General features: G+C 45.3%; 1 protein-coding gene across 5 annotated transcripts in view; it reads left to right on the forward strand.

The window, feature by feature from the left end:
* The window catches only part of BICDL1 (BICD family like cargo adaptor 1), a 103675-nt gene that overhangs the window by 69818 nt on the left and 18942 nt on the right, over positions 1–14915 (forward strand). For 3 of the 5 annotated variants that reach the window (XR_008291906.1, XM_053206659.1, XM_053206660.1), the window contains exons 3-4: positions 7996–8124; positions 10995–11141. Coding sequence is in view for 4 of the 5 variants with exons in the window: in XM_053206659.1 (XP_053062634.1) it covers positions 7996–8124; positions 10995–11141 (276 nt within the window). In the remaining variant the exon portion in view is untranslated. The remainder of the gene's footprint in view (positions 1–7995; positions 8125–10994; positions 11142–14915) is intronic. The other 2 variants (XM_027043937.2, XM_027043939.2) reach the window with 1 other exon arrangement.

Genomic DNA, 14915 nt, shown 5'->3' on the forward strand with positions numbered 1-14915 from the left:
TTCCACTTTTAGGAATTTATTCACTTAGAGGATATTCTCCCACAAGCACAAAGATGGATAAGCAAGGATGTTTTTGCAACAATGTTTATAATAGCAAAGAATTGGAATACTCTAAATGCTCATAAGCAGGGATTAAATAAATTATGTTATATTCACATAACCAAAGATAGTTTTTTTCATGTTTATTTTGAGAGAGAGAGAGAGAGAGAGAGAGCACAAGCAGGGGAGGAGCAGTGAGGGGGGCGGAGAGAGAATTCCAAGCAGGCTCCACACTGTCCGCAGAGAACCAAACACTGGGCTCTATCTCATGAAACAAGAGATCATGACCTGAGCCAAAACCAAGAGTTGGATGCTTAACCAACTGAGCCACCCCGGTGCCCCTAAATACAGATAATTGTTAAAAAGAATACAGTAGATCTACATATTGCTATGGAAAGATGTTAAGATATATGTATTGTTAAAGGCATAACTTTTTGTAATATTTTAGATATGAATAGAAATTTCTAGAAGGACTCCCTTGAAACCTCTGTAATGTGGATGATAGTAAAGATGTCACTGGGGAGGGACACTGATGACGAGGAGTAACTGGGGACTGTAACTCATTTCAGTCCTTTGGCTGTCAATCAAATCTTCTTTAATTATTTTCATTCTGAACCTTTGTTACTCTTACCATGGAAAAAAATTTTTATTTCAAAAACCAAAGAACAAATACCTGAACTAAAATCATACCATTTTTCTTACATTCACCTATGATTACAGATATCATACTTTGCCACAGTTTTGCCACAGCTGTTACTGGCTGCTGAATTAGGCACAGTAGCCCAAACTCATCATTTTGAAAGTCAACTGTGTTAAGTCCCTGCCATTTTCTACTATAAGACTGAATTGCCCTAATGTTACTCCACCACCACCACTACCAAAAAATGTCCTGAGGCCAGGACTGCTGCCCCAAAACTAGAAATAGGAGAATTTGGGGGTGCCTGGGTGACTCAGTCAGTTAAGTGCCCAACTTCGGCTCAGGTCATGATCTCGCGGTCTGTGAGTTCGAGCCCTGTGTCGGGCTCTGTGCTGACAGCTCAGAGCCTGGAGCCTGCTTTGGATTCTGTCTGTCTCTCTCTTTTTCTTTCTCTCTCTCTGCCCCTCCCCTACTCTTGTTGTGTCTCACTCTGTCTCTCAAAAATAAATAAATGTTAACAAAATGTTTTAAAAAGTAGGAAAATTTGTCTCTCCAAGAAGGGTATGGCTCCTGAATATTTACTGGCTATTGAATAGCTTTGAAAGGCCACCAGGAGAGCAGAACTGAAAGACGTGGCTGCCAAATATTTGTTTCTCCGTATTTTTTTAGCTTGATCCACCATCTCTGTGATGCTGGCCAAGTCAGTTAACAGGCTGTTCACAGTGCAAACCCCAGAAGTGGACTGTGCACATGATAGTGCCCTATAACATACACATTGTGTTCTTAGTAGTACCTCATTTTAAAGACAAATAAACAAAAAACACTGATCCTTGAATATTTTACTGTTTCCCACTACTGTCCTGAATTTGTAGCCATGTAATATTTCTTTCCTTTCATTATTTCCCTGAACTTCAGTGATTTAGTTCAATCTCATAAAGTCCTGAATTAGAAATAGGGAGGGGGGGCACCTGGGTGGCTCAGTTGGTTAAAGTTCATGGGTTCGAGCCCTACTTTGGGCTCCACGCTGACAGCACAGAGCCTGATTGGGATTCTCTCTCTCCTTCTCTGCCCCTCCCCCACTTGTTCGTGTTTTCTCTCTCTCTCTCTCTCTCACAATATAAATAAATAAACTTAAAAAAAAGGGGGGGAGGGGCATTCCATTAGCCCTGCCCTTTTTGTGGTATTTTGTAAAAGAAGAATAGGCCTGTAATTTGAGAAAATAAGACTCCGATTAAATGACTCCTGTAACCTGCATACATATATGTGGTAGGATAGGAACTCTAACCATGATCATTCGGCTCAGCTTTTTTTCTTTCCATTATACCATCTGTCCTCTCAGGAGCAGAGCAGGTACCTTCAGAGAGATCCCTGTCATCCTGGCTAACTCTGCTACGTGAGGAATTCCAAAGACGGTCTGAAATTCATTATGGAGCTAAGACAGACTTTGCAGACTTCCTCATACTTCGATCAGAAAGGATCTAGGGGTGCCTGGGTGGCTCAGTCAGTTAAGTCTCTAAATCTTGGTTTCGGCTCAGATCATGATCTCACGACTCATGGGTTCGAGCCCCACATCAGGCTGTGCACTGACAGTGCGAAGCCTGGTTGGTATTCTCTCTCTCTCCCTCTCTCTCTGTCCCTTATAAGTGCTCACAGTCACTCCCCCTCCCTCCCTCTCTCTCAAAATAAATAAATAAACTTAAAAAAAAAAAGAAAGTATCTAGAACATGAGTTATGTACTTAATAAACTTAAGAGATTATTATTTAATTTATATGCAGAAATAGCTAATACTCATTCTGTTAGGTCTAAAGATCTGAGCCAGAGTCTGTCTTTGAAGAAAAAGAGAATAATTTACTTTGAGAGGTGCATTAGCTCCTTGCAAATGGTGGTAGATTTGTCACTAGACAGTAGTAGTAGTAGGTAGGAGATTTGAGTGATGCATTCTCTCCATCACCGTAACAGGCGCAACTGGCTACCTGGCTAGAGGCGGCTGTATGTCGTGGAAGAGCAGAGGACTGGGAAGCCAAAGACCAGGGCAGTGCCACTTTGTCTCGGCCTCCAGCTCCGTGTCTGCAAAACAAGGCCAGTGATTCCTGCTTCTTAGGGCTTTCAGAGAGTCAAATGAGAGATGTAGGTTAAAAGCTTTTGTGAACAGTACATCCCTGGGCACATCTGAGGAGTCAGACATTTAAAGAAGACACATTATAGCTTAGTGGTCAGGAGCTGAGACTCTGGATACAGTCAGGATACCTGATAGAAAGAGATCATTTTTATTGCTAGGAAGATCACTTTGAGAGGAGACTAGTCTCAGGAGCATTTCTAATACAAGCTTGGGCTAGACTTATAGTCTTCAGTGCAATCTCTGTGGCGTGGTTGTCACATGATTCATGTCAAGCTGGTGATACTCAGAATAAGGTAAGTTGCCTGAATTACCCAGTGCGTTTTGCAAATCTAAACATATTTGAAACCTTGATAGTCAACTGAATTCAGTACAGGCATTCAAACTGCAGGGTTTAAGACAGAGTTTTCCTTATGAGCCCTAAATTCTATTAGAAGAAATTTAGAGGGTGTTAAAGTAAAATATCGTAGCATTAAAGAAGAAAGAAAGAAAAAAGAAGAGAAAGAAAGAAAGAAAGAAAGAAAGAAAGAAAGAAAGAAAGAAAGAAAGAAAGAAAGAAAGAAGTCTTGCTAACTTGGACTCATAAAGGTTTGGGTTTAATACTGGGACATAAAAATAGGAAAAACTATTTCAAGATACAAAAAAAACAGTACAGGCACACCTCAGAGATACTGCTGGTTCGGTTCCAGGCCATGACAAGAAAGCAAATACCACAATAAAGCCAGCCAAATGAATTTTTTGGCTTCCCAGTATACATAAAAGTTCTGTTTACACTACACTGTACTCTATTAAGTGTACAATCGCATTATGTCTAAAACAACCTTACATATCTCAGTTTAAAAGTGCTTTATTGCAAAAAAAAAAAAAAACCACACACACATGAACCATCATCTGAGCTTCCGGCAGGTCATCTTTGCTGGGGGAGGGTCTTGCCTCGATGGTGGTGGCTGCTGACTGATCGGGGTGGGGGTCGCTGAAGGTTGGCATGGCTGTGGCAGTTTCTTAAAACAAGACAACACATCGTGTGCCACATCAATTGACTCTCCCTTTCATGAGCAGTTTCTCTGCAGCAGGTGATGCTGCTTGATAGCATTTTAGCCACAGTGGAACCTCTTTCAGAATTGGAGTCCGTGCTCCCAAACCCCACCGCTGCTTTCTCACTTCAGTGTACAGAACGTTCTGAGTGCTTCGTTGTCATGTCAGCAGTCTTCACGGCACCTTCACCAGGAGCAGATTCCATCTCCAGGAGCCACTCTCTTTCCATGAGAAGCAACTCCTCCTCTGTTCAAATTTACCACGAGTTTCTAGCAATTCAGTCCCATCTTCAGGCTCCACGTCCAATCCCAGCTCACCCGCTGTCTCCACCCCATCTGCAGCTCCTTCCCCCACTCGAGTCTAGAACCCTCCCCACTCCTCCATGAAGGTTGGAATCCGCTTTTCCCACACTCCTGTTTACGTCACTATCTTGACCTCTCCCGTGAATCAGGAATGTTCTCAGTGTTCTCTAGAATGGTGAAGGTTTCCAGTTGACTTGGCCCAGATCCGTCCGACGACTCCCTGTCTACGGCAGCTCATCTAGCCAGATGTATTTCTTCAATAATAAGACCTGAATGTGGAAATGACTCCTTGGTCCACGGGCTGCAGAGTGGACGTTATGAAAACAGCATTCCTCTCGTCGTACATCTCCACGCCATCAGAGCTCTTGGGTGACCAGGTGCACTGCCAGTGAGCACTAATGTTTTGAAAGGGATCTTTTTTTTCTGAGCAGTGGGTCTCCACAGCTGGCTTCAGATATTCAACAAACCATGTTGTAAACAGATGTGCTGTTATCCAGGCTTTGTTGTTCCATCTGCAGAGCACGGGCAGAGTAGGCTTAGCATAACTCCTAGGGACCCTCGGATTTTCAGAACAGTAAATGAGCAGTGGCTTCCACTCAAAGACACCAGCTGCACTAGCCCCTAACAAGGGAGTCAGCCTGTCCCTTGAAGCTTCGAGGTCAGGCACTGACTTCTCCTCTCTGGCTACCAAAGCCCTACACGGCATCTTCCCCCGACCGGCGCTTCCACCTGGACTGAACATCTGCGGTTTAGTGTAGCCACCTTCATGAATGACCTGAGCTAGATCTTCTGGATAACTTGCTGCAGCTTCTACACGAGCACCTGCCGCTTCACCCTGCACTTCTGTGTTATGGACATGGCTTCTTTCCTTCAGCCCCGTGAACCAACCTCTGCTAGTGCCACACGTTTCTTCTGCGGCTTCCTCACCTCTCTCAGCCTTCACGGAACTGAAGACAGTTCGGGCCTTGCTCTGGATTAGCTTTGGCTTAAGGGAGTGTTGTGCCAGGTGTGTTCTGCCATCCAGACCGCTGAAACTTTCTCCAGATCAGCAATAAGGCCGTTTCTTTCCTTATCATTCGTGTGTTCACTGGAGTCGCACTTGTCATTTCCTTCAAGATCTCTTCCTCTGAATCCACCCCTTGGCTGATGGTTGGTGCAAGAGGCCTAGCTTTTGGCCTTGTTCAGCTTTTGATGTGCCTTCCTGACTACGCTTAATCATTTCTAGCTTTTGATTTAAAGTGAGAGATGTGCAGCTCTTCCTTTTACTTGAACACTTAAAGGCCACTGTAAGGTTATTAACTGACCTAATGTCAATATAGTTGTATCTCCGGGAATAGGGAAGCCCGAGGAGAGGGAGAGAGACGGGGGAACAGCCAATCGGTGGGGCAGTCAGAACACACTCGACATTTATTAAGTTTGTCCTCTCAAATGGGCACATTTCATGGCACCTCAAAACAGTTACCATAGTACCATCCAGGATCACTGATCATAGATCGCCATAGCAAATACAGTAATACTGAAAAAGTTTGAAATACGTCAAGAGAATTACCAAAATTCTCACACGTGAGACAGGAAGTGAGCAAATGTTGTTGGCAGAATGGCACTGGTAGACTTGCTCAATGCAGGTTGCCACAAACCTCCCATTTGTGAAGAACACAGTGTCTGTAATGAAGTGAAGTGCAGCAAGACAGGGTGTGCTTGCATCCAAGTCCTCATTTGGGGACAAGACAGCCCCACATTTACCATTCTGATCTTGTCACTTACTGAGAGTTTGGCAAGTTCTTTCATTTCCCTGAGTCTGTTCCCTCGTTAGTAAATTGAGCTGGATAACCACTCCTTTGGCTGTGACAATTGAGATAATGCATTGAAAGCATTTAGCACAGTTCTTGGCACATCATAATTACTCAGTACATATTACTAATGTTTTTTTTGTTAAAAAAATTTTTAACGTTTATTTATTATTGAAAGAGAGCATTAGCAGGGGAGGGCAGAGAGAGAGGGAGACACAGAATCCGAAGTGGGCTCCAGGCTGTGAGCTGTCAGCACAGAGCCTGACACGGGGCTTAAACTCACAAACTGCGAGATCATGACCTTAGCCGAAGTCGGACCCTCAACCAACTAAGCCACCCAGGTGCCCCCTACTAATGTTATTTTTAAGCAAGGATGTCTAACATTGTGTTTCTGAGTGATTAAGAAACTACAACAAGCTGGTGGTGTCCAAAATTAAATTTAGAATAAGTAAAACGAGATGGTTTGCTTTTAGTTTGTGTGTTTTGTAACTGTTGTTTAAAAATTAGAACTATAGGCTGAGATCCTTATATGGCTCTTTAGTCTAAGGGAGCAATAGTTGAATCTATGGGACCAAACCTAAGATGGACAATTGCTTATACAGCCCTTGAAGATGAAAATAACTATTGAACATGTATCTATTAATATGAGAGCCTCACTGAACAGCTAGCCTACGAAGTCAACATCATTACCATCCCACTTCCTCCAGAAGCCTTTCCTAGCCATTTCAACACATGGTGATCATTCCCAAGAACTCATTAAGCCTACTGACCCCATCTGGCCTCAGAAAAGCACTGAGGCAGTTATTTAACCAGTCCCGTGGTTCTTCTCTCTACCAGGCAGTGTTCAGGGCTCCCCTCACTGGGAGCTAGGCTGGACTCCCAAGAAAAAGACCAGAGTTCAAGTCTTATCAAGGGAGCATTCTTTCAAAACACTCTCCTGCATGTTCAAGAGAAGGTGCTGACACACTAAATGTCGTTGGTGTTCTGCTGTGTTTGAGCATTAGAAAATAAGTGGATTAGGGTTGGAAATAAGCGTCTCAGCCAGCACTCCCCTGGAGAATTAAAAGTTGCAAAAGATGGGGATGCCTGGGTGACTCAGTTGGTTAAGTGTCTGACTCTTGATTTTGGCTCAGGTCATGATCTCACGGTTTGTGAGTTCAAGCCCCATGTGGAGCTCTGTGCTTGCAGCTTGGAGCCTGCTTGGGATTCATATTTTCTCTCTCTCTCTGTCTCCCCTCCCTTCCTCCCTCCTTCCCTCCCTCCCTCCCTCCCTCCCTCTCTCTCTCTCTCTCTCTGTCTCTGTCTCCCCCCTCTCTCTGCCCCCCTCTCCCCCCTCCTCCCCCCTCTGCCCCTCCCCCACTTGTGCTCGCTCGCTCTCAAAATAAATAAAATTAAAAAAAAAAAAAAGTTGCCAAAGATGTCCTTGAGGAAAGAATGGCAAAAATCTTAACAGACATTGGGGGGCTTGGCTGGCTCAGTTGGTGGATAATGCAACTCATGATGTCAGGGTTGTGAGTTCAAGCACCACATTGGGTGTAGAGATTACTTAAAAATAAAATCTTAAAAAAAAAAATCTTAACATGTGACAGGGAACTTCAAATAGTGCCTATGTTGAATGGAAATGAGAAATGTAGACAGAGATGATTCACTTGGGCCTTACTGAGGAAATGGATGAGAGAAATAAGGGAATTTCTAAGGTAGTAGGTATATCTATCTGCCTTATTCTTTCACGTAAAACAGAGACTTTTTCTCTATTTAGTAGATGTTTGCTGAACTTCTGTTGTGTACAGAGTGATAATGATGGTACTTAACATTTGAGACCTTGCTGTTTCTTAGGCCTGTTTCCCCTGACAGGCAAAGTGGTCTTTACCAAGATAAACTCCCCCCGTAGTGGAAGTAGACATGGATGTTTGTCTTGTTTGGGTACTAGGGACTACATGGACCCGCATTTCATCCTATACTCCTTCTAGAGTAGGAAGTTGTAAAGAGATGCTTGGGAAAGGAAAGGCTGAGATCTTAACAGATTTCCTTTGCACAGCCTCTGAATCTACCCTGAAGGTCTCTTCTGCTTGCAGGCCTCAGAAGTTGAGAGACAGCTCTCCATGCAAGTCCATGCCCTCAGAGAAGACTTTCGGGAGAAAAACTCCTCGACTAACCAGCACATCATCAGGCTTGAAAGCCTTCAGGCTGAGGTGAGTCCGCCTGTGTGGCACTGCTTGGAGATGGAAGTGCTTTTCTCGTTAGAGGCGCTGTACTGGATCTGGTGGATAAGGAGCCCCTGCACTGGGAAATAAAACTTTGTTTTGTTTACAGTCTCTAAAAATATTTAAAAGTCTCTAGAGATGTATCTGTAAGAAACTAAATGGGGAACACTTGATTCATGTTGCACTGGGTTGCCTGTTGTCTGGAAGAATAAGGTTGCTCAGAGTCACTGCTGAGTGTGTTGAAATCACAAATGACCCGCTTTTACTGAACATATTAATCCGTCCACAAACGTCCTTGCCAATCCTAAATAGAGGATGGGGAAGAGGATTTTCCCTTTCTCTATTCCATGTAGGTCCAGTTCAGTCCACCTTATTGGGACCTATTGTAATTCTCACCTATGAGAGTCATAAAGTAGCTACTTCATAGAACTGTTGTGTTTGATGAGTTAATACATGGAAAGCACCTCGTGTGGTACTTAGAATCAAGTAATGTTGTTAAAAGTGTATGAGAGGCCAGAGCATGGCAGTCAGGGTCTATGGCCCTGAGTAGGCCAGAGGGAAAGAAAAAGTAGCACTTAGAGGACAACTCTGTGAGAACCCGATTGTGGGAGGGGAGAAGAGGGAAGTCGTATCAGCAGCCCAAACAGGGGCTCTTCCCCAGGGCGGCATCTACCTAGTCTGATCTTGAGGGGCCCTAAGCCAGTTGTCTGGACAGCAACCCTTTGGCTAAGGTACACTTGAGGGGACAGTCTAAGGGTCTAGGGCCAGATGAATGTGCACCCCCGCTGTGGTTAAGGAATCCGTCGGTGTGGTCAGGCGCAGAGAAGCCCAGGTGGCTGCTCCCCTGCTTTGGAAATGACCTGAAGATGTTTTTCCTAAAGTCTGTCAATATCTTCTCTTTTCTCCTGCGTATCATTCCCTTCCTTTCTCCTTCCCCTTGGAAATACTACTGGTATTGAGCAGCAGGTTCTTGAAGTAAGTAGCTTGTTCCGGCGGGGTTCGGCATGCCTGTGTGTGACCACTTGTGTGCATGACTTTCTGTCCCACCGCCTTTGCCAAGCTCTGACTCCTTCAAGTTGCCTGTTTTCCTCTCGCCTCTGCTCACTATTTCAAGACCCTTGTGACTCAGGGTCATTCCCAGGAACGTTAACTGGCAGATTTGGTCACAAGTTCAGTGCATAGGGTGGGGTGAGGGAGTTGTCATCTAATATCGATGCCTTCATGTAGTACCACTGCTACTTTAAAAAGGCAGCCTATGAAATTGTCCAAGTACATTACTTCATGTAGCTCTGAACTTCTAAAGTTTTTTTTTTTTTTTTTAAGGGGCCAGGATTGTATATCACAACTGTATTACCTCATTATTTCACTGACTGGAACTTGAGAAACAAAGATTATCCATGGAAGGAAAATGTAAAGGTTGGAGGGTATTTAAATGAAAATCACCTAGAGTAAGAATTCCCTTCATGTGGGTAATATGCTTCAGTGTGGGGAATAGTGGCCCCATTCACAAAAAGGACCTGTTCCTTTTGGTCCCTTACCCAGGTGCACACTTGAGAGACAGTATGTCTTTGTTTGGCTAGATACCTGATCTCTCTGGACAAAGGCCATATACTTCATTTCCCCAGGACAGCATCTTATCTGATTGATTGGTGGCCAGGGAAGATCTGTACCCTACGAACAGAATTCTAGTGTGGAGACAGAGAATAGACAAAAAGCAGAAGGAAAGGTGGATTTCAGAGAACCTCAGACGCATCAGACATTCATTTTCAAATCTCCCCAGGAAAGGGTAGGAGGTTGGTTCTCTTAATAGATTGTTCTCCAGGCCAAACTGGAGAGCACCGAGAACATCTTAACCATGTTGGGAGCAAGAAGCTGGTTGAGAGATCAATCCAGCAGGGACCTGATAAATAGGAGGAGCCAGGGGACCCTGCACAACTTGGGAAGGCTTCTGTAGCCCGTTAGCCCGGGCAGTGTTATCGGGGTGAAGCATTGTCAGCCTTGTGGAGCCCCAGCACACCTACTGAGCCTACACACCTTGAGGCCAGAAGACTTGGCATCTCTTTCCTCTTATCCTTTATTTTCTTACTGACATTGAAGAGACTAGACAGACCTTCCTGAAAGCAGATTTATATCTCTTGAGGCTGGCTAGATACACAGTGTACAAACATACCAGTCTGTTTAATAAGAGGAGCGAAATTGCTTCTGGTCACAATTTACTTGCTCAGGCAAAACGACACTTTGAGTAAAATCAGTTACTCATTTGTGTTGTGTCCTGCTCCTTCCCAGGACACAGACTGATGCAGGCACTGCTTTGCCTTCTGTACCCCACCAACTCCCCCATTAATTTGGGGCACCAGGTCTGAGCTGCGACCTCTAGAGCCAGGTCTGTTAGCTGTGGGGGGAAGTACAGAAGAGAGCTGTGAAGTATGAGAATACAGCAGCTCACTGGGCTGTCTCGGGCATTTTCTTGTGCTTATAACTTGAGAAGGAAGAATGGAACCATGGGTTAGGCTCCACTCCCCCAGAAATTGTGGGGTTGAGGTAAAGTCATGGGCAGGCAAGGTGGAGCCCTTCTCTGTCTTATCTGTGGAATTTCCAGAACACTGACCCTTCCCTTCCTCTTCCTGGCATCCCACATTCCAGCTTCCCCAGAGTTCATCTCCCACCCCTTCCCAGACACGTTTCTAGAAGGGAGGGGTTTTCTCTTCATCTTGGGAGTTCACAGCTGTTCTCTCAAAGATGGGGGCACCAGGCCCCTGGGCAGAGCACTTGGAGAGACATAGGCCTTCATGTTTGGGGCTAGTTCCTCCCTTCCTACTCATCAGCCTGGGTGTAACTGCACACCACCCTGTGACTCTCCACCCTTTCAGATCAAAATGCTGTCGGATCGGAAACGGGAGCTAGAGCATCGTCTCAGTGCCACCTTAGAGGAAAACGACCTGCTCCAGGGGACTGTGGAGGAGCTACAGGACCGGGTGCTGATCCTGGAGAGGCAAGGCCACGACAAAGACCTCCAGGTACTGAGGCAGAGAAGCTGTCCTGTAGAACTAGGGCCAGGTGAAAGGGGCACTTAGCTGCCCAGCCAGAAGGAAAGCTGGGAGGCCAGTGCCACTGTGGGGTTCAGGAGAGGGGAAAGCCGAGCTCTCTGTTGGCCCTGTTGGAGTTCTCCTTGAGTGCTCACCAACTTGGCCAGCCTGGCTCTGCTGAAGACAAATGCATTGCTACCCACAGGTTACCCTTCCAATTTGTTCTGAGCCACTGGCCTCTGGAGCAGTTTCAGAGAGTTCTTTCTGGACTATTAACATGACTGGAACTTGGGGAGTGTCATTCTGCCTCCTAGGGTTTGTGAAATCTGCTAGAGATTTCAGAGGGAGCCTGTGACTTTCTGTACTTGGCTCTCAATGCTCTCTGCTGCTGCTTTCCCAGACTGATGCATTTAGTTGGCTTGCACTGAGCAGAAATCAAGAAGCTGCCCACTGAACACAGCAAGACTTACATCCTTCTTCCAGCAGTTGCTAGAAAAGGCATAGGCCAAACCTCCTTTGTGAGCCTAATTGGCCTCTTTTTTCTTCCTAAAGGAAATTGCTTCATGTTCATATTTGTCCTTATTTGGGACCTGCCACCAGTCCTCAGCTGAATCCCCAGGCTCACACTTGACAACCCTCTAAACAAAAAGACAATCGCCGCTGGCCTCTACAGAAATAGAGTGTAACACCTGCTGTGAAGAAAGCTTTGCCACACTGGCCTAGGAGCACCTGGGGCCAGTGGCTAAGAGCATGTTTCTCCCCCTTGGACATCCTCTGAGTGCCAGGGAGTGGGGGGGATGGCGACAGAGTTGTTGGTGTGGAGGCGGTCAGCCAGGTGTGCTGAAGCACCAGTCAGGTCCCTCCCCCAAAGACCAGGCTGTGGCAGACCCCACTGGGCTCGGTGGTCAGCTGGTGAGGAAAGCTCTAGGACATGGGATAAGGAAACATCTTAGGCTGATATCACTTGTTATTGACACCATCAGCTAAGCTGCCGTCTGAGTGATTAACCTCTTCAAGCACAAATGAGCAGTTTATGACCCTCCACGTTTTTTCCCATAAATGTCGATTAGAAAATGGTGCTGGTGAAAGCCTCACAGCCATTTTCAAGATGGAAAGGAGTTTGCTCATCTTCTAAGGTGGATGATGATAATAGTGGTGAACACCTGTATACTTTATAGGGAACAGAGTGCTTTTGCATACATTCTAAAACTGAGGCTTAGGAAAAAGTGAATCATTTACCAAAGTAATCCTTGGTCGAATTAAAAACAGAGCCCCCCACGCCTGCTTCATGTAATTCTCATTGACAGCATCTAGCACATTCCATGCCTCTGCAGGTCAGTGTTTCACCAGAATTTCTGACCCTATCAAGCACTCTGCTGAGGAGGGTTGCTGAGGTAGAGTGTGGAGAAGGCAAAGAAACAAAGAAGAATGGGGAAATGACCCCTGCCCAAAGGACACTTTCATTCAGTCTAGCTGGAATTCACAGATGAGAAGTCCGTTATTTCGAATCAAGAACTGGGGACCTCAGGACAGGGAAGAATGGGACCAGCATGCTCCATCTAGTACCTGGCTCGCACAGTGGGCTGTGTGCTCTCCAGCAGCAAGAGCCCCACGTCACACACACTCACATCCTCAATGTCTGCACATCCACTGTCTTTCCATTGGGCCACTCACCCCATGGCCTATATATCACATCAGGCAGTTCACACTTTGATTTGGAAAATCTGCTTTTATGGGCTGAATTCTTATCTTTCCCACCTTTTTGTGATTTTTTTTCCTTTAGCTCATAGGAGATTCTCCTTAAGCTGCTGCTAATTACCAGTGTCTTCCAGAAAGCCCTTTCTGTTGCTAACATAGCCTGTACTGATACAGAAATAAGAATTCCAGCTCACTCAGATAGTAGTTGAGAGGTCCTAAATCAGACTTGCAAAATATAGAGTTGATGGCTTTGGAATGTATATAATTCCACGATTTTAATCCTTTGTTTCAGATAAAGGACAAAAGGAAGTCTAAGTAGGCAGAGCAACAGGCCTGCACAGCCAGGGTAGCCCCGCTTTAATCTGGTTCACTATCTAGTTGGGGTTCTACTGCCTAACAATGATTTTTAAACCACTGATTAAATCCAACCGTCATTTCTTTTTCAGGCCGAGAATAGGGATAAAAATTATTTTTTGAATACCCAGTAAGTTGAAAAATTGGGCATTTTGCTAAACTCTTAATACCCAGTAAAGTATTCTGTCTGTCCGTCTCTGATTTATACCTACATGGGCATCTTACAGATGTGTGCAGGGACCTTGTCCCAGTGAGTAGGTGGATTTCATCATCGGGAAGCGTAGGCTCCACTCACTGTGGGGTGACCCAGGAGCAGGTGGCCTGCAGTGTAGACCTTGCTCTGACACTTAACATCATACCATCTTTGTTCCCTCAGTGTGAAACAAGAGAGCGCTCCCACTTCTGCCACCTCTGGTGGCATGAGTGTCATAAGCTCAGTGTGCTGTACAACAAGGATTTGGTGTCTTCCTTGTTGATAGATATATAAATATATTTAGTGACATCTTTCTTATATAAAGGATGATATTCCTTATTTTAGAGGTTTCTTATATTTAAGCCTCCTCTGATGTGTTGTTTTCTGCATATGTTTCTGGACCAGTTATTGACCAGACAGGGCAGACCTGTCCTGGTCTTTGATTCTCTTGCTGTTATAATTAATTAAGCACCCTGAAGTGCGCATGAGTAATTGAACTAATTTTGTCCAGTGCATAAGAACTTGTTCTTGTCTGTGCTGAACTTCTCCTGCTGAGATGTATGTGGAGTTATCTAGAAAATAATTGTAAAGCATTTTGCCAACTTAGTATGCCATTTGTAATTGTGCCAAATGCTTCTTAGGAATGTCCTTTTTCTTTTCTTTTTTTTTTTTTTTTAACCCTAATTTCTTCTTTCTGAGTTTTCTCAAAACTGGGGCTGGAGGAGTTCCCACTGGACCAGCAGGTATTGCTGATGCATGGGAACCACGCAGAGCAGACTTGCCAGGGCCTTTTTCCCTCTCTTAGCAGCCAGGCACCGGCTCTTCTGAGTTAAGGCACATCCAGATCACTGGTGCTGTTAGCCAACCACGGTCTGCTCCCGACCAGCAGAGGTGAAGCCCTCGGGCATCTAAAGGATCCGAGTGGATGCTCTGCGAGGCAGCCTCCTCCATTCATGAGAACTGCAGAGCTCCGAGTTGCCACCCACTGCTGCTCAGTGTCCGCATCTCTGCAGGAGCCACGGCTTACCTGGCCTGCAGTCTGCAACAAACAGGACAGTGTCTGCTCTATTTTTAACGAACAGGGGTGACCCCAGAAATTCTATCTAATGAAAGGATAAATTAGTTACATTTAAATCCCAGGACATTCTTTCCCCATCCCCAACTTCCAAAAAATCTTTTACAAGGGAGGGATGGGCAATCCACAAATACAAGAGCAGAAGACATTGCTCCTGTGCAGGTGTAGTATGCAGACAAGTGCAAACAGATGAAGGTTCTACGGGCAGGGTCTGTGTGTTAAAGCAAGTGTAGTGGTGGAGTACACTAGTAGAGCATGGCATTTAGCAGCCATGGTGGAGTCGTGTCTTACCTCCAGCAATAGGAACCTCACCGGGTAGCGGTGCCCTGCTTGGACTCCACGAGAAAGGGGCCACAGAGAACGCCGAGAGGGGTGAAGTAGTGGCAGCAAGAGAAAGAAGGAGCCCTGGCTGTAAGCCATGAAAACTACATTGCTGTCCTCTCCA

This window comes from Acinonyx jubatus, chromosome D3, assembly GCF_027475565.1.
Source record: "Acinonyx jubatus isolate Ajub_Pintada_27869175 chromosome D3, VMU_Ajub_asm_v1.0, whole genome shotgun sequence".
Classification (NCBI taxonomy): Eukaryota; Metazoa; Chordata; class Mammalia; order Carnivora; family Felidae; genus Acinonyx; species Acinonyx jubatus.